Consider the following 26,096-nt stretch of genomic DNA (forward strand, 5'->3'; position numbering starts at 1 on the left):
AGATTTTCGTCTTTATATTTTATCAAGCTTAAGATTTTCTATACTTTATATAGATATAAAGAATATCAACATATTACAAACGTTGAAAAACAAACTTTCCAACCTCTATATTAGAGAGTTTATAGTTTTGATCTACGGTAATAATTTCCCTATCTGGGCCATAATTTTGCAAATTGCGGAAACATATAATGAAAGAATCCGAACTCATATCTTGCGCTAACTCAAGATGTATTGCTCTCGTTGTCATACAGGTAAATAGACGCCCCTAATACTTAGGAAACAGTCTTCTAAAGATTTGAAAGTTATTCAGAGCCATAATTTTTTTGGTTATAAGTAGTCCTATTTTATACGAATCTATGGCTTTTAACTATAACGATCGCATTATTTTATATGTGTTGCCCTATGACTAAATATTGTCAACATGTCACAAATTTTGCAAAATAGAATATTCATCATATTTCGTTAATGATGGTACAATAGTGTAACTCGCGGTTACAGAGTGGAAGTCGTTTTTGATACGACGTCGAGGATACTGGTAATCTGGGGTACAGTATTTATCGAGATTTCCAATACTATAATTATCGACTGAATATGATTTTCTATTGTGGGAATTATTTCTCCTTGGAAGAAATGAAGATTCATTTATAAACAATTCCTTTGGTGTTATTTCTGGCGCTACCTTCCTCGGAGGCTCAATAACACAAATCTCTATATTTGTTGAGTTTTCAAATTGTATGTTAGCATCTTGTGATGAATCATCCATCTTGATGATAACACTTTTGGTTTTACATTGGCTCCCAATTTTTGGGATGAACTTTGCACTTCTAAGGAATTTTTTAAAACCTTCACGCCAGGCTTTCGTCTTCAAATAAAATTTTGCTAATATTTTTGTTCTATTTCTGAGGACTACTTCCTCTACTGCTACAGGTGGTTCTATTTCTTCAAACCGTTTTTCAGTTGGGTATTTTATTTTCTGTTCAACAATCAGTGTTGCAACAGAATTCTTAATTAATCCAGTAGCTGGCCTTTCCCATTCTGGATCTTGAAGGTTGATAGATAGTTTTTCTATCTTAAAATTTTTAGCGTTTCCATTATTGGAATCCGCTATTTCTTTATTTGCAGATATCTCATCCGCCCTGACTTCATGCATCACGCATGGTTTTTTCTTTTCCGCCATAATTCCTCTTTCTGTGGAGGTTTTCGTATTTTCTTCTATCACAGCCCATACATCTGTGATGATACCCGTTTTGCCTATTGCGGGCAAACTATTCTCATAATCAGATTCGCGTTTTGCGACTGATATGGTTTTAAATGGCTCTTTCCTCACTGGGAATGAGCAGCCATCTTCACCGCTCTGAGGACTAACATCTCCTAGTTTTTCATTCATTTCAACTTGTATCACTTCAAGTTTGTCTTCATCATCTGAATCTTCTGACTCAGATGAATTGTCAATTTTCCTCCTCATATACCTAGCCAACTTAGGGTTCCACGGAGGAGGTGCAATTAATCTGGTTACTTTAGATGATTCAAATACTTTGTCATCTGAATCATTACCTTTCCTCCTGCAATCAACTAGATCAGGATTCCAAGGAGGAGGCATTTTTAATTGATGGCATTCCTCTGAGTTTCTAAACTCAGATTCAGAATTGCCATTTACTCGCCTATGCAATTCACTAATTACCCTAAATGGAGGCGGCTTGGTTGGCATATCCTCCTTATAATAATTTCCCCACCCACTAGGATATATGCTAGTAGCGAGTATTCCTATTAAGTCACTTATTCGCACTTTCTTCGAATAATTATATTCTAGATCTGTGCATTTGACACAGATCCACCGATCACCCGTTAGAGGGGCTTGCTTTAGATTAGTGCAACTCAAGTGGAACCATCGCTCACACTCGCAACAATAAATCATCTGTTCCTCATCAGACTCGTGACATAGGTGACAGTGACCCTTCACATTACGTGTGAAGTATTTAGTGGTAATCATCTTGTATGTGTTTTCCATATTCCTACTAATTTTATTGTTTATATTTTAATGTTGGCTCACTTGACCGTACGAATTTATTCCTTTATCATTTCTTTGCTCTCTTGGCCCCTATTTTAAAAACTCCCATGGTTGCTATCGCAACCCCTATAATTCTTAATATAGATTAATTCTATACCTGTTTTTCGATTAACTCATCTGGTGCTGGGATACTACTGCTGCTGCTGGTGCCGACTGGTTCTTGAGTGGTCCAAACCTTCTGGCTCGGATTGTTCTTGTCACTTCTGATAGTGCCAATGCTGGTGCTGCTGCATCTAATGCCACCGCTTGCTTCTGGTTCCGCTGGTTGACAGTTCCTGGTATCTCTAGCGATGGTCTCTCCGATTGTGCCGAGGATACTGCTGCTACCTCTTGCTTCTAACTCCACGACCACGTGCTGCTGCGGCAGTTGGTCATATTTATAATAACTGCCTTCTGGTACTTGAATTAACATATATTTATGTGTGTATATAGCATCCACTGCTTTAGTAAAGTTCGCGAAACGAATACACTCTTTAGGCATCCACTGCCTTAGGAAAGTTCGCGAAAAGAATACACTCTTTAGGCATCCACTGCCTTAGGAAAGTTCGCGAAAATAATACACTCTTTAGGCATCCACTGCCTTAGGAAAGTTCGCGAAAATAATACACTCTTTAGGCATCCACTGCCTTAGGAAAGTTCGCGAAAATAATACACTCTTTAGGCATCCACTGCCTTAGGAAAATTCGCGAAAATAATAAACTCTTTAGGCATCCACTGCCTTAGGAAAATTCGCGAAACGAATACACTTTTTAGGCATCCACTGCCTTTTGATAAAATTCACGAAAGAAATGCACTTTTTAGGCATCCACTGCCTTTGAGAATTCACAAATTCACACTTCTCGCATTCACTGCTGAGAAGATTTCACGAACATCACCTCTGGCATCCACTGCCGAGAAGAGTTCGCAAATTAACACATTTTGTACTTAAATAAAAGGAAAAACTTGCTCCTCTCTGGAGCCACCATGAAAAATTTCTCTATTGAAAGAAAAATTTTAACGCTTTCGCGTGAGTTCTGTTACAATACTAAAAAATTTATTCAAAAGTTTCACAATATATACATGGTTCCTTAAACTAAGATTGACGAGGAACATCTCCTCTCTCTCTCTTGAAAACCGATAACATATCGGTTTCGTTTAGATCATCTACCTTCCTTGTCCCTTCTTCTAGCGTATGGTAACGTGCAGTCTGAGACGGCTGCACTACCCTAAGAAAATACCTTAAGTTTATAGCACCTCGTCGGTGCGCCTATCTTATTCTTGGATTTCCCCTTTCCATCCTTCGCTCTAAATAACATCCTTTTATTTTATTACACCCTGCTGGTGTATCTGGCTGAGCGCAGCTAGGGATGGAAAAGGGTAATAAAAATGCATCCTAAATGATGCATGCATTAAATTGTTTACCGGACGCTATTTAAATATTCGTCCATTCTGAATTTATGACCGGCAATAATTTCGAACTACAAGCGTTTTCTAGCCTAACAAAACACTTGAGCTCTTACATCTTTTAATTGCCTTACATTGGTCCTTTCTAAACGTTTCTATACCTCGCTTGGAGGTCTTTTCTAAATATAATCTCAAATAGTGCTTATCTTATGGATCTCTAACTCGATTCGCGATAAGCCTCAGCTGTCCGTAACAAGTATTCTTTACTAACGCTAAAAAACGGATTTTTCAATTTCGAATTGACTGCCGTCCTTTTGTTTGAAAGCAAACGCACTTTGAAAGCAATTAAAACTGCTCGAATGGGCTGAAATTATCATTTGAATGGACTATATTTAAGTTTCAGTTTTACACATCAAAGGATGATCGTTGCTTTCAATTAGAAGTTTCATTCAATTTCATTTCTCCAAACTGAATTGCTCCGGACCGTCATTCTAAAAAAGTGGAATTTAAAGAGGCATATGAGGGCATATTAGTCTTCCAACCAGCGCCGGCAACTGCTTATGCCTGCTGGCATATTGCAAATTGCATTTCACAATTTCATTTCCATTGCTTTCAGTGAATACGGTACAAACTCAAACGAAACTCTCAATCGAACATAAGACACTTTTTCCGAACATAAGACACATTCATTTTCATGTGATGATTTGATAACTTAGCTTCAGTTTGTGCCCCGTGGCAGAGTGGTTAGCGTCAAGCCTAACATACCGGGGCTCGGGTTCGACTCCCGGTCTGGTCGGGGGAATTTTTCGTCAAACAAATTAGGAAACATTTACTCTTCTTCTTCTTCTTCTTAAATAGCACTGACGTTCCTAGAGGAACTTCGCCGTCTCAACGTAGTGTTACTTGCGTCATTTTCATTAGTACTTAGTTAAGATTTCTATGCCAAATAACATGCCTTGAATGTATTCTGAGTGGCAAGCTCTAGAATACGCGTGATCACAGTGCAAGACGGAAGAAATTTCTTTGACGAAAAATTACACCGACCAGAACGGGAATAGAACCCGAACCCCCGGCATGTTAGGTTTAACGCTAACTACTCGGCCACGGGAGCACGAAACATTTATTCGAAATATTTCAATTATTTGCAGTACTTTTTTTAAGTGCATTTTGCTTGAAAAAAAAAAGATTATCTTGGAACTTTTTTCCCCTCACACTATCTGTCAAATGTTTCTCCAATCAATTATTTACCTTTGTGTTCGAAGCAGAATTTTACTTAAGAAAATGGTTAGTTTGATTAAAAATGCGTTATTCAGTGAAAGACTGTCCGAGTGCGAGTATAAATAATCACGTTAGTTTCCATCGTTTCCCCTCGGATGCGTCCTTACAAATGCACTGGATCGGTTTTCGCGGAGACGTTAAACTAATTCCGAATAAGGATTCCCGTGTTATTAAATTATAAACTAAAAATTATATTATAAACTAATAGTGCTTCAAAGTTCTCATTAACTTTTGCAGGACCATTTTAATAGAAATACGTTGATCCAGTTCAACCGAAAAGAGAACCTGGTAAAACTTCGAAACGCTTTCCAACAATTAGGCTGATAATCGAGCAAGAGGACTACTGCTATATTTATAACTACGTGGATTTCATCCGGGAAGATCCCAATCCATGGAGTGACGACAACACCGCATAATCTGAGTGTGAAAATCCGAAAAAAAAATAAAAGCCTTGCGAAACTCTACTCATCGGTCCGGAGAAAAGTCAAAACACCAAAATGTTGTGCCAAGTATCAAAGGTAGTTTTTCTGTTTGTATGATACAATTCTGATTGATACATTCACAAAATTCTAATTACAGATTGCACGAAATGTGGCGACAGAAAGCTCAGTATTGGAAATCTAAATTCAATCAGCTGAGCAAGTAGTTCGAAGTCCCACGGTGCCTCAGTAAAGTGTTCAATGAAGACCAGATTCAGGTGGTACGATAGCCGAAGTATGTTCTTTTAAGTATTATTAATTGATTCTGATTTTTTTACTTTTTGTATGAACTCGAATGGAATAAATTTTGTAATTTGTGTAATTCGTATTCTTATTTGAATGAAAGAAAAATGTTTTTATAAAGTCCGATAATACATAAAAAATAATAAATAATAAAGCGGAAAGTAAAACTGAATTATTATTAGTTCAAATTATCTTAATAAAACTGAAATTTCAGTTCCTGACAAAATATCTGCTAGATTTTTCTGTTTCTGAACGCTAACATTAATTCGTGCAAAAAGGTAGCTCGTTATTATTTATAAATTTCGATTTATTTTACCTTTGATAACAATACTTTATCTATGTAGCGAATCATTATACGAAAAGTAACACTTTTTTTCCCCTCCTGATTATCCGCGTTAGAGGCATTGAGCTTCGTTTACTAGTTTAGGGGGGCGTAAAAAAAAATTGATTTCATGCAGAATGAACACGTTTTTTAAATTAAAATGATGAATTAAAATTAACTTTTCTATATCCAATTAGTATTCTATTCAAATGAAAAACACATTTTTTTGCAGGTTATGAAACAATATCATACTAGAATTGTTTTTGAAGACAACTTTATATTATAAAGAAAAGTTTCAATAACAATGTTGGAAATGTAGATGGACGGAGGACGGTCTCTATGATCCGCAATTGTTATGGAACAGTTGTTAATTTGTAAACATATAGGAAGTGGTATTCTAGGTTCCGGTTCTAGGTTCTACGTTCTAGGAACTTTTTATACTCTATATCTCGCGTAACTTTTCAAAACAAATGTAAAAAACGAGTTAACAGATGCACACTATTAATTTTCAATCATTGAATGTATTGCAAAAACAACATTTCAAGTTCCTCTTCATCTTTTAATCACCGATACAAAAAATGTTCAATGTACAAAGTCGGGTTTCAAACACTCAAAATCAAAACAACACAAGTCGTACCTCGGTCATTTTGAGTTTTCGTTTCTTTCGGGTGTTGTTATCGTTTTTGGTGCAATTTGACAAACGATATCATGAATGATCCGCCTTTAGTAGGAAGTGCAGTGTCGTGTTCCCGTTTAGGCATCGTTGAATTTCAGTGACCGTTTCTGCTAACTTTATTCTAGAGACTGACGTTCCATCGGACTAATGACATGCATCAGCCAAAGAGATATTCTGTAATTGCTCATTTTTGGAGCCAATGTTTCCGAATTATCTGACTTTAACTTCTAATGCATCTGGATAATTGTATAAGACATTTGGCAACGCTGACCAGAACAGAGACAAATTAGCACCTTTATTCCGGTTCCCGATCGGGTTTGAAATCAGCAAAATGATGCAATTTGTTACCCGTTCGACTTCGATTAAGCACATTTATCAATCCGTTCGAGTTCGAATTATTTCGAAATTTGTTTTCCAGCATCGCAAGGATGCTAAATTTGCAGACATGTTCGTAATTTACTGATATTTAATTTTTGTCGCAAACTCTATCCTGTGTAGCACGGTACTGATTTCGACATATGGAAGCCCCTCGTTTCTTAAATTTGAAGTCAGATCCCACACAATCTCGTATGTGTGGATCTGAGTTCCTCCCTTCTGTATTTGTTTGGGTGAATGGCAGAGCGAGAGCCTCTCCGCTTTGAATATTTGAGCGACTAGCCATAATGGGTGCTGAATGGGATCCGGCGGCTGAGTTTAGCGAAGACACTCACTGACCAATACGTAGTTAGAAGACTCATGCTTTCCTTTTTTTGTTAACACACTTTCTCCCAAAAAAAGCAGAGTCTTTCGGCGGGTTTCTTGTTCTTGAAACTCCAAACCCGGCGAACTCGATTTGGACTGTATTCGGGAGCGTAAAAACCGCGAATGTGGGAAAAACGAGACGGGTACAACCACAAAGAACTTCGGTTAAGACTGTGGAATTATTAACATCGTTAATAATTACGTAGTTCCGGTTCTAAAGAATGCCGGGCTGATCTGAGGATCAAATCAGATACTCGCCCATTTCAACTTTGGCCGTGGACGAGGCGAAAGCGGTGTAGTTTGTGTCTAAATCGCGAGTTTGAAACCGGAAGGTATTGTTGGTGCTAGGTGCACGTTAGTTAGTGTGTTAAGAGTTTTTTTTTCCTATTTGTAGAGTGAATTAGGTTATTCAAATAATTGTAACAAGAAATACCCTCCAGTGCATCCGTCAAACGATAAATAGGTAAGCTCTATATTCAAATGTGGCACGTGGTGTGTGTAAACTAAATGTGGCTTTTGTGTGGAATTTTTCTGTTATGTAAAATAGGAGGAAGAGCCGTTTTCGACCCCACGTCCATCGTTGGAATCCAGCCCCGAACGCTATTGAAGGTGGCCGCGCATCCCATTCGTAAGCGCTACAACACTCGCGGAAAAGGAAAACCAGCCGCGGCTCGAATACCAGAGTTCATCGGCGGATTCATCGCCCACGTCTCCCATGCACGCAAGAGCCGCCGGCTATTCACATAATGCCTAGGTTGTGAGTACTCTTTTCGTTTCTTTCTAACACATGCGCATGTAGAGAAATAAATTTGAAAAGCCACACACGTATTAACAAAGCCACAATGCCACACACAAAATAGAGCATGCTAAATATAGAGCAATAACCGACGACGATAGAATATCGTCGGTAAAGGAGGGCATGAACGCAGATGAAATGATAGGTTAGTTAGAAAAGCAACAGATTAGAAATCCCATGGGTAGAGGTTCAAAACCAACGTATATATGTGATTTATAAAAAAATATATAATTGCTGTTGAATTGATGTTTGAATGTTTATAATGATGGTTGTTATGTTTGATATGATTATTGAGTTCTATGTGTAGAGAGTTAAAAAAACGAATGAATAAATGTTGTTGAGAAAGTTATAGAGGTCTAGAAAAAGAACTCGGACGCATCTTTACTGGCTGGCGTGTAGCCGAAACACCGACAAATCGAAACTTTTTCAGGAAATAGGTCTTGAGTCCAGGGTTGGGGCTCCTTTTCTGTTGCAGCAATATTCCAACCCCCGCTTCACGTTCTCTGAAGCTAGTTTCAAGGTGGGTGGGATTAACGATATTTGAAATTGGTCCTATGATGAGATTCTTGGCCTAAGCGGTGTTCTCGGAACCAGCCGTGGTTCTCAGTTTTGTGGTTGTATCACGGACCGCGGACCAACGGTGTCGCGGGTCCTTCAGAGAGCGCAGAAGAGTCGCGGAAATAACCGGGTTTGTGAGAAAAAGGACAAACCCGCCCTCAGTGGGTGTCTCATTGCCGGGCAAGGATAAAACACGTCGGTCGGTCTCCCTCGCGGGAGTGGCGCTTAAGCCGACCGCTTATCTGCGCAAAATCCCCGGTCGCGACGAACTCGCGCGCTTCCCCGGCGTCGCGGGTTACACCTGTTGCACCCTTATATTTTAGTACTAGTAGTATTACTTTTCTTTATGGCTTATGGCTTTCAGCTCCCTGCGCTAACAACCTTTTTTTTCAGATACTTCTTTGCGATTCTGGCGGATACAAAGATAGCTGGCAGATATTTATACAAATCAACATTTCAAATTTTCGTCGAAAACTTTCAAAAAAAATCATGTGGCATCTCTGGAGGTGATGCCATTTACTCATGCAAGTTTTTAAAAGCCACTGTTTATATTTTGTGCGCTCTATTTCATCTGTGTATAAAAAGATCAATTTGAAAGCAATTTTCGTGCTCAGGAATATTTTTGTGTACTTTATACAGTACAATGGCTCTCTGGGTTGACTGCTGCCGACCGCGTGAGCAGTGGACAGAGAAATTTAAGACGATCGTCTTGTCCGAGGATGAACTTACAAAGATGCCAAGCATGCGCTGAGAAGAACCATGGAAAAGTATGTGTCTACGTGTAGATTGATTTTGTGCGTCAATTGTACTTCGCGGGTTATGCCCGCGGTTAGAAGCCGTTACTTGGGAATAAGAGTGCCAGCTCCATCTGAGGAGGCTATTCTTAAAATTTTAAATGTAAAATGGTCATTTCTTTGTTTCTTGAATATAACAGCACTGTATGCATTTCAGTACATCGGAAAGAAAAAAAGTTTACACATTCCTTCGGAGCTAGCGAAAATAATTACCACCAAGTCCGAGCGCAATTTCCGACAAGCTTTCCTCATGTTGATAGCTTGTAAGGTACAACAGTATCCGTTCAAGATGAACGAAGAGATGCCGAAAACCGACTGGCAAGTATTCCTCCGAGAAACCACCAATCAGATTGTCCTCAAAGTTCACAGAAACTGGAAGCGGTGAGGGAACGGCTATACGAGCTGCTAACCCAAGGCGTCTCATCGGATGTTATATTCCGTTAATTAGTACACAATCTGATTGAAAATTGCGATGAGTCTGAAGGCGCAAACGTAGAACTTAGCCGGGTAGTATGGACACCGGATGCAGCAAGGACGCAAACATATATTCCATTTGGAAGCATTCGTTGTGCAGTTTATAGCACTGTATAATTAGTTTCTCAACCAAACCTCTGAAATATAAATGAATGATTTTTGAGCGATTCGAGACCGTATTTTCTTTCGTTTCATTAAAAAAAAGACGGGTGGGTAATGTCGGGGACATAACCGGAGTGACGTAGGACTATACAAAGGGGACAGCTTTTGTTAAAGATATATTTTAAATATGTTGTTTTATTTTCTTCTCCTGCGTGAACCTGAAAATCTACCTGAAAAACGGATCAGTTTACTGTTTACTCTTTATGAATATGTTGATGGTTCTGAAAAGAACCTTTGGTGTTGTATTTTGTTATCACTCGATATTCCTATCTTGTTCGGTTAAACCTTCCTGTTTTGCTATTGCGTTTGCCACTCGCCACAGCTTTCACAGTTGGAAAATTTCTTTGCTTTGCTTTGCAGCTTTGTGACATGTTGTACAGTAAATTACATTCAATGCGACGTGCCGAAGCGCCACTCAGTGTCGCATTGGGGGCGATTTTAACCTGTAATTGAACATTTGCGATGACAGTGGAACAGTGTCGACTTTCAATGTGGGGTCATAATTTGGACCCCGAACTCTATGTTTACAAACATGTTCAACTAAATATGTCGCATTACAGGTCCGTCCAATTAGCTAAATGTCGAGATAATTGTAAATTAATGTACTTTCAATCTAGAAGCAATTTAAGAATTGGTGAAAATCAATAAGCTCAGAACAACTGCCAAATTCACATACTCATCATATCCTGGCAAATAAATTATGAAAAAATCAACTTGTGTTTTATTATTATTTTGGACAATGTTTTAGAAAGCATTGAACTGTATTTCCTAAACTCTTTTTTGGAAGGTTTAATGGCCCTGAAAAGCGCCTTGTTTTGTGGAATGATTCCGATTTAGAAAACTTAGTACTCGTGGTTTTGAAAAAAAGCCATTTCGAACGCCCTCGATGCCGCCTTGTTCTGGATTTGCCACCAAAGCAGTTTGTATAAAGAACAAACTTTTTTCTTCTGCTATCTGATGCCGTTTTGCGATTGCGTTTGCCACTCGCCACTTGCTGCAACTGCCTGTTGTTGTCTTGATGTGTTCTGTTCTGAATGCGGTTTTTCTTATCGTCGCGAGCAGCTTTACCAGCCAACTCGATCACTTCGGCGGCCGAAACTATATAACGAAGGCTAGGTGGACTGGTGCACTGGTACTAACGCGCTAGCTACCTTTGCTGAGCAATTGGCGGATACACCTACGGGGAACTGCACACCTGCACGGTTCGAGTGGGACTTTTCCTTTCCCTCAACTTGTCCTCCTTTGTTACGTCCACGATGCCGATGCCGTACAACCACACGGGTTTACGGTTTGAAAGAAAATATGATATTTTTTTGGGGTCCGCGTGTTTTATACTCTAGCGATACACACTCACAGGATAGAGATAAATCGGCAGACTCAGCCAGAGGGGCGAGTCCAACGAGACGAACGAATGAGCGTTAAAAGGGAGCGATGGCAAAAAAATACATTCATTACGATTTGTTCGCTCGTTGGATTCACATGCAGGCTAAAAAGGGTCCTTTTCAGGATCACAAAATTATATTCAATCTAAAGAGTTTATTGTTTTGTTATCACTCGATATCCCCATCTTGTTCGGCTGAACCTTCCTGTTTAGCGATTTGTTGCCACTCGCCACAGCTTTCACAGTTGGAAAATTTCTTCCCATCCAGCTTTGTGACAGTAAATTACATTCAATGCGACGTGCCGAAGCGCCGCTCAGTGTCGCATTGGAGCCGATTTTAACCTGTAATTGAACATTTGCGATGACAGTGGAACAGTGTCGACTTTCAATGTGAGGTCATAATTTGGATCTCTATGTTTACAAAAATGTCCATCTAAATAAGTCGCATTACATGTCCGTCCAATTAGCTATATGTCGAACTAATTGTAAATTACTGTACTTTCAATCTGGAAACAATTTAAGAATTAGTGAAAATTGAATAATCAGGAAAGTCCCCAAATATCAATAAGCTCAGAACAACTGCCAAATTCACATACTCATCAGATCCTGGCAAACAAATTATGAAAAAATCAATTTGTGTTTTATTATTATTTTGGATAATGTTTAGAAAACATTGAACTGTATTTCCTAAACTCTTTTTTGGAAGGTTTAATGGCCCTAAAAGCGCCTTGTTTTATGGAATGGTTCCAATTTAGAAAACTTAGTACTCGTGGTTTTGAAAAAAACCATTTCGATAAGTTTGTATAAAGAACAAACTTTTTTCTTCTGCTACTTGATGCCGTTTTGCGATTGCGTTTGCCACTCGCCACTCGCTGCAACTGCCTGTTGTCTTGATGTCCACCGAACCGAATGTGTTCTGTTCCGAATGTGGGTTTTCTTATCGTTGCGAGCAGCTTTGCCAGCTAACTCGATCACTTCGGCGGCCAAAACTATATAACGCCGGCTAGGTGGACTGGTGCACTGGTACTAACGCGCTCGGCCTAGCTACCCTTGCGGGAAACTCCAGATCAACACGGTTCGAGCGGGATTTTGCCTTTCCCTTCACTTTTCCTCCTTTACCATGTCCAGACATGGCTGCTTGGGTTGGTTTGTTGATGTGTTGTGATGCGAACCGATGTGGTGTACGGTTTGAACGAGAATGATCGTTACGGCAGCGGAGCGGGGGGAGCTGACTGGCTGGCTCGAGAATTACGCATGTGTGAGACTGCGACCAATGTTTCGTTCATTTTTTTCTTTTTCCTTTCCAATCGTGCTTCATTCTATTTCGCTGCTGCCGCTGGTTGCCCGTTTTGGTCGGTACGATTTGAGGAGCACAAAATGGACCAATCAAAAATGGGCACATAGTGCATTTTGACAATGCTTGATATTTCACAATTATTCAATTATTTATCTCAAGAAAAATGAAATGTTATTCGTTATGATTGATGCGTAGATATATTTTCTATCAATTGATGCAAAAACCTTCGCGATCTATTGAGAAATGCTCGAGTTATAAGCGTTCCAAATCTTGCATTTTTTCCTACTTGTTCAATGCCTAGATTTCCATTTCACCCCCTATATCTTCCGGTTAGACGTAGTCCTACGTCAAAAAAAAATTTTGTGTTCATCTCACGTTTATTAAACTTCAATCGTTCAATCGTTTAAATAAAGGAACCTCGCCTTGTCGGTTTCTAACCACTAAGAAACCCGTTATGTTTTCAAGATTTGCCTTCATCATCGGGAAATTCCGGAAAACTGTCACTCTTCAGGCGTGTCAACCTGACAGCATTTGGCACATCTGGGATGCTATGGCCAAAAACTCATATGTAGGCAATTCATCCAATTAATGTCATGAAGTTTAAAATGGTTTTCTCGAGTGAGGGATATTTTTCCTTCAAAACCTTGTACATCCTGAAGATGGTAACCACACCCTTACGGTTTCCTGTAGCCAGGAAGCGATTGTTCAGACATACAACTAAAAATGATCCATTAACGCAACCTTCATCGGTAAATGTTTACAAAACGACGCTTCTCTCAGTGGTAAACCGTCACATCCGTGTCGTTGCTGTGTTGTATTAAGAATCTGATGAGTAACCTCTTGCTACCGCTCACCGCTCTTAAATTCAATGAGAAAAATTTAAAATCCAAATCTATATCATTTTACATGGTTTTACCTTTTATTCTAATGTATTCCATTCCGCAATAAATAATTTTCTGCTGAACTATGACTTCCATAACCGTCCAATCGCCGATCGTGAACCGGAATGAGCTTTTTCCCATTTTTTACTCTTTTAGAGTAAAATCTTCTTGTTTGTGGAGGAATGTTTCCAATCTTCATGCAGGTATTTGGATTGTTGCTTAGAAATTATTTTGAAATTCTTATCGTGCAACGTAATTTGTCCAATGTACAAACGCGACGAATCAAAACGTTCAATGTAACATTTTTTGCTCCGGTTCTTTAACTTGAAACTAAAATCAACCGTTACGATTGGTGTTTCAGAGTTATATTTGAGTGCTAGTGGTGGAAGCGGTGATGAAGATCGATTCTTTTTTTAAACAATATGCGGATTAGTGTTCAACTTCGTTTTTCTCGAGTTGATGTAAATGTTACATCGGACCATTTCAAAAGTTAGAATTGCTATCTATTGCATTCATGATCATCAGAGATACCAGGTTCGAAGACATGTTTTCATTTCGATTATGTGATTATTATGAAATCATTATGAAATATGTGAAGATATTTCAGTATGATAGCGTACGTAGATTTTTGAGAGATATTATTGGCCGAATATATAGTCAAAGATGTAGGTCTTTTGTCTCAGTATCATCCGCTCACTTTTTTTTCACCAGAGTCACTTTTTTACCATTGTCCTTAGTAATCAACGAAGATTTTTGTCTCGGGATCATTCACTTTTTTTTCAAACTTTTCCAAGCAGAAAATTCACAAGTATATAGAATGAATCGAACAACAAAGCGACTTTTACTTCAAATTCTGGTGAACTTTATACGGTCTGAATACATATTGTCTCTAGAAAAAATTAGTTCGAGAATTCCAATGACTGTGGGATTGTATTTTATTATTTTGGGTCTATACTGCACAACCCAGATCTTTAAAACGACCACTTCACAAATCCAAGGTTTTCCGCGGTTGCATACTGTTTCAATAATTAGTTTTATGGAAATGATTTAAGTTGCCATCAAAGCTTCAAAGCTGAAATAAACAAATTACATATTACATATTACAGTTCCAATTTTGTGGAAGAATCACAATCAACTCAATCAACGGTTTATCAAACCAATTATCATTTCGAAACTCATAAAATTTAGTTCGTAGTCGCATGATATATTCTATGTTCACATTCATCGAAATAAAACTTCAAAACATCAAGATAAGTTCAATGAAATGTGCTATATAACAATACCAATTAGAATAAACATTGATTAATAGCGAATTCGTTTTTAAAACTGAGTCAGTGCCAAACTGACTCTGTAATAAAAAAAAGTTTTCAGTTTCACGAATGCGGTGGTTTGTTGGTGTGCGTTATATAGTCTGATTTGTTACTATTTACGACGGCAAATGTACAGTGTCGACGTCTGGTGGTGATATTAGTGCTTGGGAGGTAAATTGTTCTCCATCAGATCAGAAGGGCCAAGTGCAGTGTAAACATATAAAAGTTTGGATGAAAATTTTTACTTAATATTGTTTGATTACCTAACACATGTAGTTCTGACACTCACTTAACCATTTGTCGATGCATTTCCTATTTGTTCCACAAATAATTACTATTATAATATAAAACCATCATTAGACACAATTTTCGTTGAATATTCTGCGATATCGGAAAAAAAACTTTTATTTAATCACATAAAATAAATATTCGATACGTTAAAGTAAATTTTCATTCATAATTTTGATTTTGAAATTTATTCCACCTGAATATCCATCATTATTTTCACCTCCCAATGAAGGCACACGTAGCTTAATGCCGTCTACTCTACTCTTCAAAATCAGAATCCGAATTGGATTACGATTCCAATAATACAAAAGCAAAAGCAGCAGGTTTTCCATTTTCATAGTCTTTATTTTTAGATTTTCCAAAACAATATTCGGAACTTGACAGTTCAGTATAGTTGTATTGGTGAACCCGAGTGCCAACCCGTGAAACATCTCAGTGCGAAACTAACAGCTTTCGGGGCGAACTAGTGCGACACTGAGTGCGAAACTGAGTGAATAAAAAAACGTTTTGACAGCAGTTAGAGCGGCACTGGGGTTGAAACTGAACAAAAACGAATTCGCTATAAGTTATGGATTTTAGTTTCCTTCGAAATGATTGTGAAGACATTTGAAGACATTTTTTCGTACCATGTGAAGACATTTGAAAAAATCACCTGGTATCCCTGATGATCACCCCTGCGTAAATTTTAGTACACTTTCTCCGCTGACAGTTCGAGCTGTCAGAACTGGCGAATAGAAAAGCGCATGTTTACTTTTCGTCCCGCAAAGAGAAGGAAAATTATATTTTTTTCCTAGCAACATTTCGCTGTCTGGCTTTATTTTTGGCAAGAAAAGCGTCCAGTTGTGAAACAATATGTCCTCGACAGAGCAGCAGGCCAAGTTAGCCGAGGAGCGAATTCAAGAGGCCACTCCACAGGTACCGAAAGTGATACTATCGGCCGAACAGAAGGAAATCTTCGACCGCATCTCGAAGAATGAAGTCAGCGAGCTGAAGCTGGCGTTGGCTCAGTTCAAACAAAACGTAGACTTTGTGGATGAAAATGGAATGACCCCGCTGCAGCACGCGGCGTATAAAGGAAACAAAGACGCGGTCCAGATGCTGCTGGATCAAGGCGCGGATGTGAATTCCGGTAAGCACGAGTACAACTATACGGCGCTGCACTTTGGAGCGTTGTCGAAGAGTGTGGACGTATGCTTGAAGCTGCTAATGGCAGGGGCGAATATTAATGCGGTCAATTCGGTTGGAAGAACGGCCGCCCAAATGGCTGCCTTCGTAGGCAACCATCAGGTTGTCGCCACCATCAATAATTTCGTTCCGCTGAAAGAGATCGAACATTTCACCAGAGCTCAAGGCTCCCAGAAGGAACCACTGCTGCCGGTTGTGCACCTCGAAGGGTTTCATAAGTTTGTTATGCAGATCAACATTCATCCCGTTCGAATCGCTCTGAATCTGCAGAAGTATGGTCTGTTTATTGATGACTTGAAACGCATAAAAAAGGTTCTAGACGAGATGATGGAGAAGGAAATGAAACGCCGGAATGAGATCAATGAAGTGATGGCTTTCAAATACCACTATTTGGGATATTTCGTGAATGAAATTGCCAAATGTAGAGACTATTTCTTGGCAAGGAAGGATCGAGCCGATGGCGGAAGTGGTAAAGATCTAAAAAGTGACTTTGTGGAGTTGTTTGCTAAGAGAGTTTTGAAGCAAGGTAAGTTGAATGAGGAACGATAGTTCATATATCCATATATATTTTTGTAATTTGTAGGAAAGGATGGTGCTCTAGAATATGTCGAAGCTACAATTCGTGAATGCGTTCGCGAGTTCCCATTCCGAGAGTGTACCGTTTTTCGGCAGGTGGTGTCTCAGCTTGCCAGCAAGGAAAACGTTGCAAGCGCTTTGGAGATTATAAAGGCTGCCATCAATGGCCAACATGGCTTCCAGGATACAATTTCGTTCTGCAGCTCATGCGGAGAGGAAAAACCAGACAAGAAGTGCTCGAAATGCAAGGAGGTTCAGTACTGCGATCGAGAGTGCCAACGTTTGCATTGGTTTATGCATAAGAAAGTATGCGCAAGGCCTTCCTCAACGGCCACTTTGGGGCAACTGGGCAAGGATGCCAAGAAGGAAATCGATTCGGCTGAGATAAGTGAGCAGCTTCAGAAACTGGTGGCAAGCTAAGGCAGCTATCGCGTGACAAGTCGTTAGATTTTTTTGTAGCATTTCTTGTAGGGAATGTATAGGATACGATACGGATGATGAATCCATTCTAATTGTGAACTAGACGCAGGAGGAGGAAAATTGTACTAATCATGTGACAGTCAATCCTATATAACGTACAATATATAAGTGTAATTTGCTATTCTTTGGATGTGAATAAATCAGACAAAATAACAATGTAAATGTATTTCATGTTAGCATAGCTGTTGTCAATTTTAACATGCGCTGGTCTGCGAAAATCACTTGCATCTTCATGAAGCATCTCCATGGGATTGTTTTAATGTAAAGATTGTTAAGGGGTCCATGGTTTTTTTTTCATTGGCTTTGTTCAAAGCCAGCTTATTTACCAACTCATCGATACACGCATTAAGTCACACAGAGTAGATTCCTTTTTTTTGAATCTTCAAACACAAAAAATGCAGTACCAGACCAAGGCTCATCAGCTTGAGTTCATCATTCAAAACTCCGTATATTTCATGGATTTTTCTTGGTTATAGCATCGTGTAACCAACGACGCCGGGGAAGCGGGGACGGTGATTGCACGAAAGTTTTCACAGTCTAGTTTGTCCCCTTTCTTGAAGATAGGGCAAATAACTCCATATTTCCACTTCTGCGGTAGTTGTTCTGTTTCCCAAACACTGACAATTAGCCGATGCAGATAATTAACCAATTTTTCCGGGCCCATCTTGATAAGTTCCGCTCCGATGCTTTCTTTGCCAGTTGATTTGTTGTTCTTAAGCTGTTAAATATCGTAATCACTTCCATCGTCATCCTGGTCCTCTGCCTGTACGCCATTCGATGTTCATCGAAGTGCTGCCCTCCACCTCTCGGTCACATCACGTTCGTTTGTCAGTATACTCCCATCCTTATTCCGACACATTTCTGCTCGTGACTCGAAACCTTTTCGGGATGCATTGAGTTTCTGGAAGAACTTTCGCGTCTCATGAGAACGGTGCAGCTGTTCTAGTTCTTCATACTCCTCCTCTTCCTGGTGACGCTTCTTTTCCCGGAAGAGTTGGGTTTGCTGTCTCCGCTTCTGTCTATATCGTTCCACGTTCTCACGGGTAACTTGACGCAGCATTTGCTCCCGCGCAGCGTTCTTCTCGAACCACTCGTACCGTCGTCTTCGTTCCACTTGTCCTAGGATGTTCTCCGCTACATCCTCAAGAGGAGCTTCGTTAATTTGGTCCTCTTCCGGCAGCGCAGCTTCAAGCGAATGTGCGTAGTTTTTGGCGACATCTGCTTGTTTCAGTCGCGTAAGATTGTACCGTCGTGGGCATCGGTACCGAATGTTGTTCACAACGGAGAGTGTTGGGCGCATCTTAACCATCACTAGGTAGTGGTTCAAATCGATGTTAGCGCATCGATAGGTTCAGTCCTAGAAAAGCCGATTAACCGTCTATCAGAACATGGTCGATCTGAGATTCTGTTTGATTAGGTGACCTCCAGGTGTATTGGTGTAGAAATTTGTGTTGGAAGAAGGTACTGCGTACGGCCATATTCTTAGAGGTGGCGAAATCGATGGGTCTTAGGCCGTTTTCATTTGTTAACTGGTGTGCCCTGTACATACCAATTACAGGTTTGAACTCATTCTCTTTACCGATCTGGGCATTGAAATCTCCGATGATGATCTTGATGTCATGTTTTGGGCAGCGTCCGTATTCGTGTTTCAGCTGCGCGTAGAATTCGTCTTTGTCATCATCGGGACGATGTTCACGATGGGTAGACAATAAACCGTCCGTTGATGGTGTAACTTATTTTTCGCATCATAAATCATGTTTTCGTTCCTCTTTATATGGACGAAAAACTAAGATTGCGTACGCGGGTATAAATTTCGTTCCTAGGGGAGTAGAAATGTGGATTGAAGTCAGTTGAAAGAAGATGCAGATTTGTATCCATTAGTCGAGTCATTTAAAACAACCACTTACTGGACTAGTTCACCAGTGATACTCGCTAGTCAACGCTAGTTAATTCATTTTCTAGTCAAGTCACTTTTTAGTGGTGGGCGACTGCCGAGGACAATTGGACTGGGAAGAATGAAATGATATAGTCGAGTCGGTAGAGTGATAGCGACTAAACGCCCGACTGACTGTTCAGTCGTTTTGGCGGAGAAACTGCGTGAAGAAGCCAAAAGTCATTACTAACTGAATACGGATATAGTCAGTCAGATAGTCAGCTGACTATCCTCAGTTGACTATGACTATGCAGAGCTCTGGTTGCCAAAGCTCTGGTAGATGCTATGACCATCGCGAAATGTTCGTACTGTAGATCCTCTCCAACACACTTCCTGCAGCGCTACGATATCAAACTTTCGTTTTTTCAATAGTTGCACACGAGTACTTCCGATGAAATAGAGAGATGTACAATTCCACTTCCCGAGTTTCCAATCGTTAGTCCGTTTTCGTCGCCTGGGTCTGTGTCGATTAGTCCGGTTCAAATCTTCTTGTGTATCGTTCGTTGCTCGGTGTTTTAGTGTTGTGACTTGCAGGGCCTGCGTCCAACCCCACTATCTCGCAGGAGGGCCATCGTGATACTGTTGCTTTATGTCCCGAGTACCACCAGGACTAGGCAAAGACGCTTATAGCGGCGTCAATTCGCTTAGAGGAGCTGTTTCCGGGTTTTTGTGGCTTTTCTTGGGGACTGGCACTACCCAATGTTCATTCCACCACACCCTAGATAGTTCCCCATAACCAGCCCCCATCTTGGCAAGCGCAACGCTTACCACTAGGCCATCGGTTATATTGTTTAAATGATAATTATATATTTGATTTCAAGTTATTTGTTGTTCAAAGTAATAAAATAATTCATGGTAATCCGTTTCACTTCAGTTTCCCTTTTCCTTTCCTCAAGTTTTTGGCGCTTCGTCATTTCAATCAACTTCTTCGCTGGCTCTGCGTCTTTATTCGACAGGACTCCCAGGACTCGCTTGTGGCCACTGCAGGAGTAACGTGAAGCTTACTTTTACCGTGAGTGAATTAGATGCCAGAACACACGGCAGCATAGGGAGGAATCAACGATTCTTCTGTTAAAAGTTCATCTAGTTGTACATTGTCCACTAATTATCCAGAGTTCCTCATATCTATCTGCTGGTCTGTAGTTGAAAAACATGTGTATTATTCATACAAGATTTCAAAATATGTTGGTGCATTATATCTGCACTTTGCATCCATAATAAGCCTGAAAACTCACATTGTAGTATCAACAATTTCAAGTGTCCGAAATATGAATCGTAGGATTCAAATTTCGGACACCACGTCCTTACAGTCACCAGAGGAAGGGAAGGAACGTTAGTATGATATTCGCCGCCCGAAGGCCAGAAGGGTCGCCTCTATAGCGTGGTTCCCTAGCGTTTATCATGGAAGGGATAGTTGTTAGTGGGAATGTTTAAGAAAAATCAGGATTCACTGCGGTAAGTGATGTGATTATGTAAATGTGAAAATTGACCTCTCGATAAAACAAAAATCCGAAAATCTTATGTGTTACAACATGCGGCAGAGATTATCTTTAGGTATCCTGAGAAGGAAAACCTGCAAAATCGATACATTTTATATAAAATATTATAATAATATATTCTAGTATTCATCGCAGGTACTTTTCATCGAAAGTCAATCGCGCTGGCGGAGATTCAATTGTGGGAAACCTGAGAAGGTAACCGAGAAAACTCCTCCAAGGCCAACCGATCGTTGGCCTTGGAGGAGTTTGGCGATATGTTCTGTTATTCATCACACCTACTCTGAGCCTGATCACGAACATAACCTCACGGTGAAAACGAGATGAAGTGTATATAACCTTGCATACAAATCATCTCGCCCTCACCACACAGCGACGCTCGTAATGAGACTCTCTATATCACACTTCGATCGCGACGACGGAAAGTTATTTTTGGGAAACCTGAGAAGGTCACCGTATAAACCAAAATGCAAAATTGAAGCACCAAATCTAAAAAGTCTAAAAAGAGAAAAAACAAGAATCCAGCTTCCAACTCTCAATACGAGACCGCATGCTGTCACCGGAGAACGAATCCAACAGTAACATCCATCACCCCAGCTCCCACTCTGCATGCAAAATCCGAATTCAGAATCCAACTCCGGAACGAAAGATAACGCACCATATAAAAATCAAAGCTGCAACAGGAAAAAACTGAAAAAAAAACACATACATATACATGAGAACACCTTTCCCCACTTCGAATCTACCGTCGAACAAAACTGCAAATCGAACGACACATGTTAGAGAGATGAAGAAAACATAATACTTAGCTCACGTATCCGCTCGCCCAGCAAGCCATGACAGTAATTCTCTCACCACCACTACGATGCAGGAGTTTCGGACTTATCAAAATTAAATTCGTTTAAAAGCACGAGAAAAATATTCATTAGCAACTCTCAATCGGTCAGACGAAGCTAAGGGGAAATGTAAATCACAAACACACGCGTTGAGAAGAGATTTAGCACAATATGAAATCGAACGCGCGACGATTAGGAACGAGCCGAAACGATCTAACCGAACTCTCACTAACACACCCGAAGCGAAAAAAAATGGCTTCGCCCAATTTTTAAGAGCACCAAACTACGCATCTTTTAGATTGTCTAGAGTATATGCAGGTATATTTATACATATTCTACCGAATTCACTAGTGCAGAAGACACATCCCGTTATACTTCCCAAAAACTCCGATGCCAAACACAAGCACCCGTTCTCCTGCACAAAAATTTCAATACACCTCGAAACGTGAAAATACATGGCATATCACTTTTTAAACATTGGAATTCTGCTTACAGCACACTTTAGATCACTTGATTACAATTTTTTTTCCAAATTATGCGTGTTGTACTGTTTGTTTCTTATTAAAAGGAGAATCTTTTTCCGGTTACTTATGAGATGGCACTTTTCTTAAACGAGCACTTCTACCGAAAACAAACGTCTGTATTCGACGAAAGCACGAGTGAAACTCTGTTTTTAATAGTCATCTGCGAAACACTTACCAATCAATATCAGTAAACTAATAACCAAGATGAGAACTGATGAAACTCGAGAGAAATTTAAATATTAATGAACGGTTAAATTCTACATGCTCACGCTAAGCGAATGTAATTCCCATTCAAAATGATAGTGAAACCAAGGGGTTACTCTGAAGAATCAATTGGGATGTTAATTCCATAGTTATATCATCAGGAAAGTCAATGAAAATTAACTCGGTGTTGTCAAAATTTGTTTGTACTACCTACCACTACACCCTGTTCAACTTCTATAAGACCATCCTGATTATATTTCGTTGCAACACAAACAGTTAGAATTTCAACAAGATAGATTCATACATTGTAGAATGCTTAGAATAAAGTATATTTAACGTCAATTTCGTTCAAGTGAGTAGTTTGTTAATTATCATGCTTACCTATGATAACTTCACCAGTCCAGTTTCTATTAGACAATTACAAAATTCATAAGTATTAGGGGCTGTCCACATACCACGTGGACAGAAAAAGCACGATTTGAGACTCCTCTCTCCCCCTCCGTGGACAAGCGTTGACATTGTCATACCCCCTGTTATCCACGTGGACATTTTTCCTTTTTTTATTATTAGAATAATTGAGGAAATAACTGAATTGCGCATAAATTGAATTTTAAGTCCATTTGAGTTCATTCTGTTTCAAATTTCACATTTTCACATTGAGGCTTTATTGCACATAAATGAGTAGCAAAACAAAACATTTGTTTCATGTGAGTTTAATTTTGAAATACTTGTAATACTTTGTTTTTCTATTATCTGCGAAGACATAAAGACTATCTGGTTTTCCAACACGGAAACGCGTAATATACAGTTGAACAATCCGCATCCGAATATAAAACACATAATTCCAAAGATACATATTCAATATTAGAAAGTTGATTTACTTCACAGCTTTATTTCAGAAGTGTGTTTCTTCTATATGGAAATCTCAAAGCTTCCTGAAGTATTGGCAGTAGCAACAATAATTCTTGAAGTGCATTGTATATTGTATATGAGCTTTGTCAGTGCCGAATTTGTCGAGCTTTTGAAGCGCGCCAAAACGAACAGAACAATTTTAAATGCTTAGATTTTTTTTTATCAATTAAAAATAATTTCAGGAAAACAAAAGATGAGGTAGAAAGCATGTACTAATATCTATAGATCTTCACTTGAAAAAGGGTTGAGGAGCAACGGGTCGAAATTTTAAAGCGATTTCGGAACGCCTGTAGCCTCGATATTATTGATTACATGGAAATAAAAAAATACAGCATTTTCAATCAACAAATTTCTAGGTTGGGGATATCGTACGTACATATTTTTAGTTTGATATGTATATGCGTTGTAGACAAGACATTGCAACGAAAATAAAGTGTTTTTGATTTGCTTTCAAAGTTTCTATAGATTTCTAAAATATATTCCCAATAACAATCTAATCAACCTGATTATTTCTCTTCCATTTGATTCATAGAAAGTTTCAGTAGGACTATTTACTACAAAGGTATTCTCTATCGAATGAAAAATTATGCTTTAATTTTGAATTAAAAATATTTCATGTAATAATGAACTCAAAGCAAATCGATGGCCAAAACTGCCCAATGCAAACTTGACAATATTCTATACATGGTCCAGTTGTTGCTTGCGAGTTGCATTATTTTATAACAGCGTTACAGCATTTCAAAAATCACTCAAAATTTTCGATGTGGCATTATTCTCCTCTTTTTTGTTGAATGTAGTTCTTTGCCTACTCCGAAATACGATTGGTCACAGGAAATGTCGGTCATTTACACATTCGATTCACTTTCAGTCGTCAACACAATACGAAACCTTTTCCGCAATAGTTCGGGGATTTTTCAGAGGCCACTAATAGCGTACTAAAAATATTTTCTTATTTTTCAACTGCTTATTGACCATTCTGCATTACGTGTCTAGATGGCTTCCAAAGAGCTCGTGGGGAAAACTCACGACTCATTGATTTTTTACTAACCTTACCCGAAAAATTATTTGTATTGCTCTTCAATTTCTCCCATTTACCGTTTTGTCTCATATTCCGAATATTTAAGCTTTGATGGCCATTAAACAGTGTCTCATCACTCAAAATGGTACTCTTTCGCGAAATTAATTTGATTTTTGGATACAATAGAGCCTTCTTTTTCATTTGCCTACAATAAAATTTATTTACAAATACATATTCATGGTGAAAAACTTAAAATATGTTTAATCACTTTTGTCTCAAATTCCGAACACCATTTTTGTCACTGACTCATATTCCGAACAGTAAAAATGCATTTTTTTTAAATCATAACTTTTAAGCTACTGGCCCGATTCATATGATCGATATATCAAATGAAAGTCAATTAGCTAGTCTTTTTTGGAAAAATGTTATGCTCGCAAAAAAATTGGACTTTGCTTTCGTAATTATTGATTGTATTTGTTTTTTATAGTTTACATGGTTTCTGGACCAAGGACGCTATATCGGTATCGATACCTGTAAATAATAATAAAATTAAGTCTATAACCCAAAGAATGTCAGGGTTTTGAATATAAAATTATTTATAACATTAAATTTCAATACATTCATATTTTAAAATGAAGTGTTCGCAATTTGAATCATGTGTAGAAACTTGATTCATATTCCGAACACTACTTCAATATTAATTTTAATGAAGATTTCTGCATAAAGTATTCTTTTATTTCATCCATTTATTGTAGGTTTATACATTCTCCAGCACTTAACATGAAAACAACAAACAAAATAGTTGAAAAAACTACAAAAACTAAAAAAATGACGATGCTTGTTTTTTACAGAATTTGTTAACGGAAACATTTTATCATTGGTTTCGACTGTCACTTTTTTGCAAATGCTTAATATTATGAATTATGCTGTATCGACACCTGTAAATGATGGTAAAATGAAGGCTATAACACAAAGAATTTCAGGGTTTTGATTATTCAATTATTTATAACATTAAAGTTCAGTAAATTTACATCTGTGCTCCCGTGGACGAGTGGTTAGCGTCCCACACTATCATGCCGGGGGTTCGGGTTCGATTCCCGTTCTGGCCGGGGGATTTTTCATCAAAGAAAATTCTTCCGGGTTGCACTGTGGTCACGCGTATTCCAGAGCTTGTCACTTCAGAGTGCATTTAAGGCGTGTTATTCGGCATAGAAATCTCAACCAAGTATTACTAATAAAAATCACGCAAGTAATGCTACGTTGAGAAGGCAAAAGTTCCACTGGAACGTTAGTGCCATCCAAGGAGGAAATTTACATCTGAAAATGAAGTGTTCGGAATTTGAATCATGCGTAGAAACTTGTTTCATATTCCGAACATTACTTCAATATTAATTTTAATGAAGATATCTGCATAAAATATCATTTTTTTCATCCATTTATTGTAGGTTCACAAATTCTCTAGCACCTCACATGAAAACAACAAACAAAATAATTGAAACAACTACAAAAAATGAAAAATGAACGATGCTTGTTTTTTACGGATTTTATTATTGGTTTGATTGAAGGTCACTTTTTTGCAAATGCCTAATATTATAAATTATAGGCTGTATCGTACAAAATAATGACAAATTTTGAGGACAATTTGAGGCAATTTGAGGACATATGGCATCAACAGTTTTTTTAAACCCCGATTTCATATACTCTCCGCTTGGGTGATTTTTCGGTTTTCAAAAACTCTAACTGTACGGCTGTGTGACACTAGTGAAGGAATGTTTTGCATAGAGTTGTTTTTCGTGGGAAT

The 26,096-nt window shown here is 38.7% G+C and overlaps 1 protein-coding gene and 1 long non-coding RNA gene across 2 annotated transcripts; both read left to right on the top strand.

The window, feature by feature from the left end:
• Positions 1-4,693: 4,693 nt before the first annotated feature.
• LOC129771402 (uncharacterized) lies at positions 4,694-5,443 on the top strand. The gene is made up of 3 exons (XR_008742361.1): positions 4,694-4,735; positions 4,967-5,247; positions 5,309-5,443. It is a non-coding gene; the product is annotated as an uncharacterized LOC129771402 (long non-coding RNA).
• A 10,395-nt stretch (positions 5,444-15,838) lies between these two features.
• LOC129768104 (ankyrin repeat and MYND domain-containing protein 2) lies at positions 15,839-17,538 on the top strand. The gene is made up of 2 exons (XM_055769523.1): positions 15,839-16,842; positions 16,900-17,538. The coding sequence occupies exons 1-2, from the start codon at positions 15,984-15,986 to the stop codon at positions 17,310-17,312; spliced, it is 1,272 nt and encodes a 423-aa protein (XP_055625498.1). The 5' UTR covers positions 15,839-15,983; the 3' UTR covers positions 17,313-17,538.
• The last annotated feature ends 8,558 nt before the right edge of the window (positions 17,539-26,096 follow it).

Source organism: Toxorhynchites rutilus, chromosome 2 (assembly GCF_029784135.1).
Source record: "Toxorhynchites rutilus septentrionalis strain SRP chromosome 2, ASM2978413v1, whole genome shotgun sequence".
Classification (NCBI taxonomy): Eukaryota; Metazoa; Arthropoda; class Insecta; order Diptera; family Culicidae; genus Toxorhynchites; species Toxorhynchites rutilus.

Bases quoted from the DNA above. Each gene is read 5' to 3' on its own strand.
- LOC129768104 (XM_055769523.1), top strand. From the start codon at position 15,984: ATGTCCTCGACAGAGCAGCAGGCCAAGTTAGCCGAGGAGCGAATTCAA. The intron at 16,843-16,899 runs GTAAGTTGAATG...TGTAATTTGTAG, and splicing joins TAAGAGAGTTTTGAAGCAAG to GAAAGGATGGTGCTCTAGAA.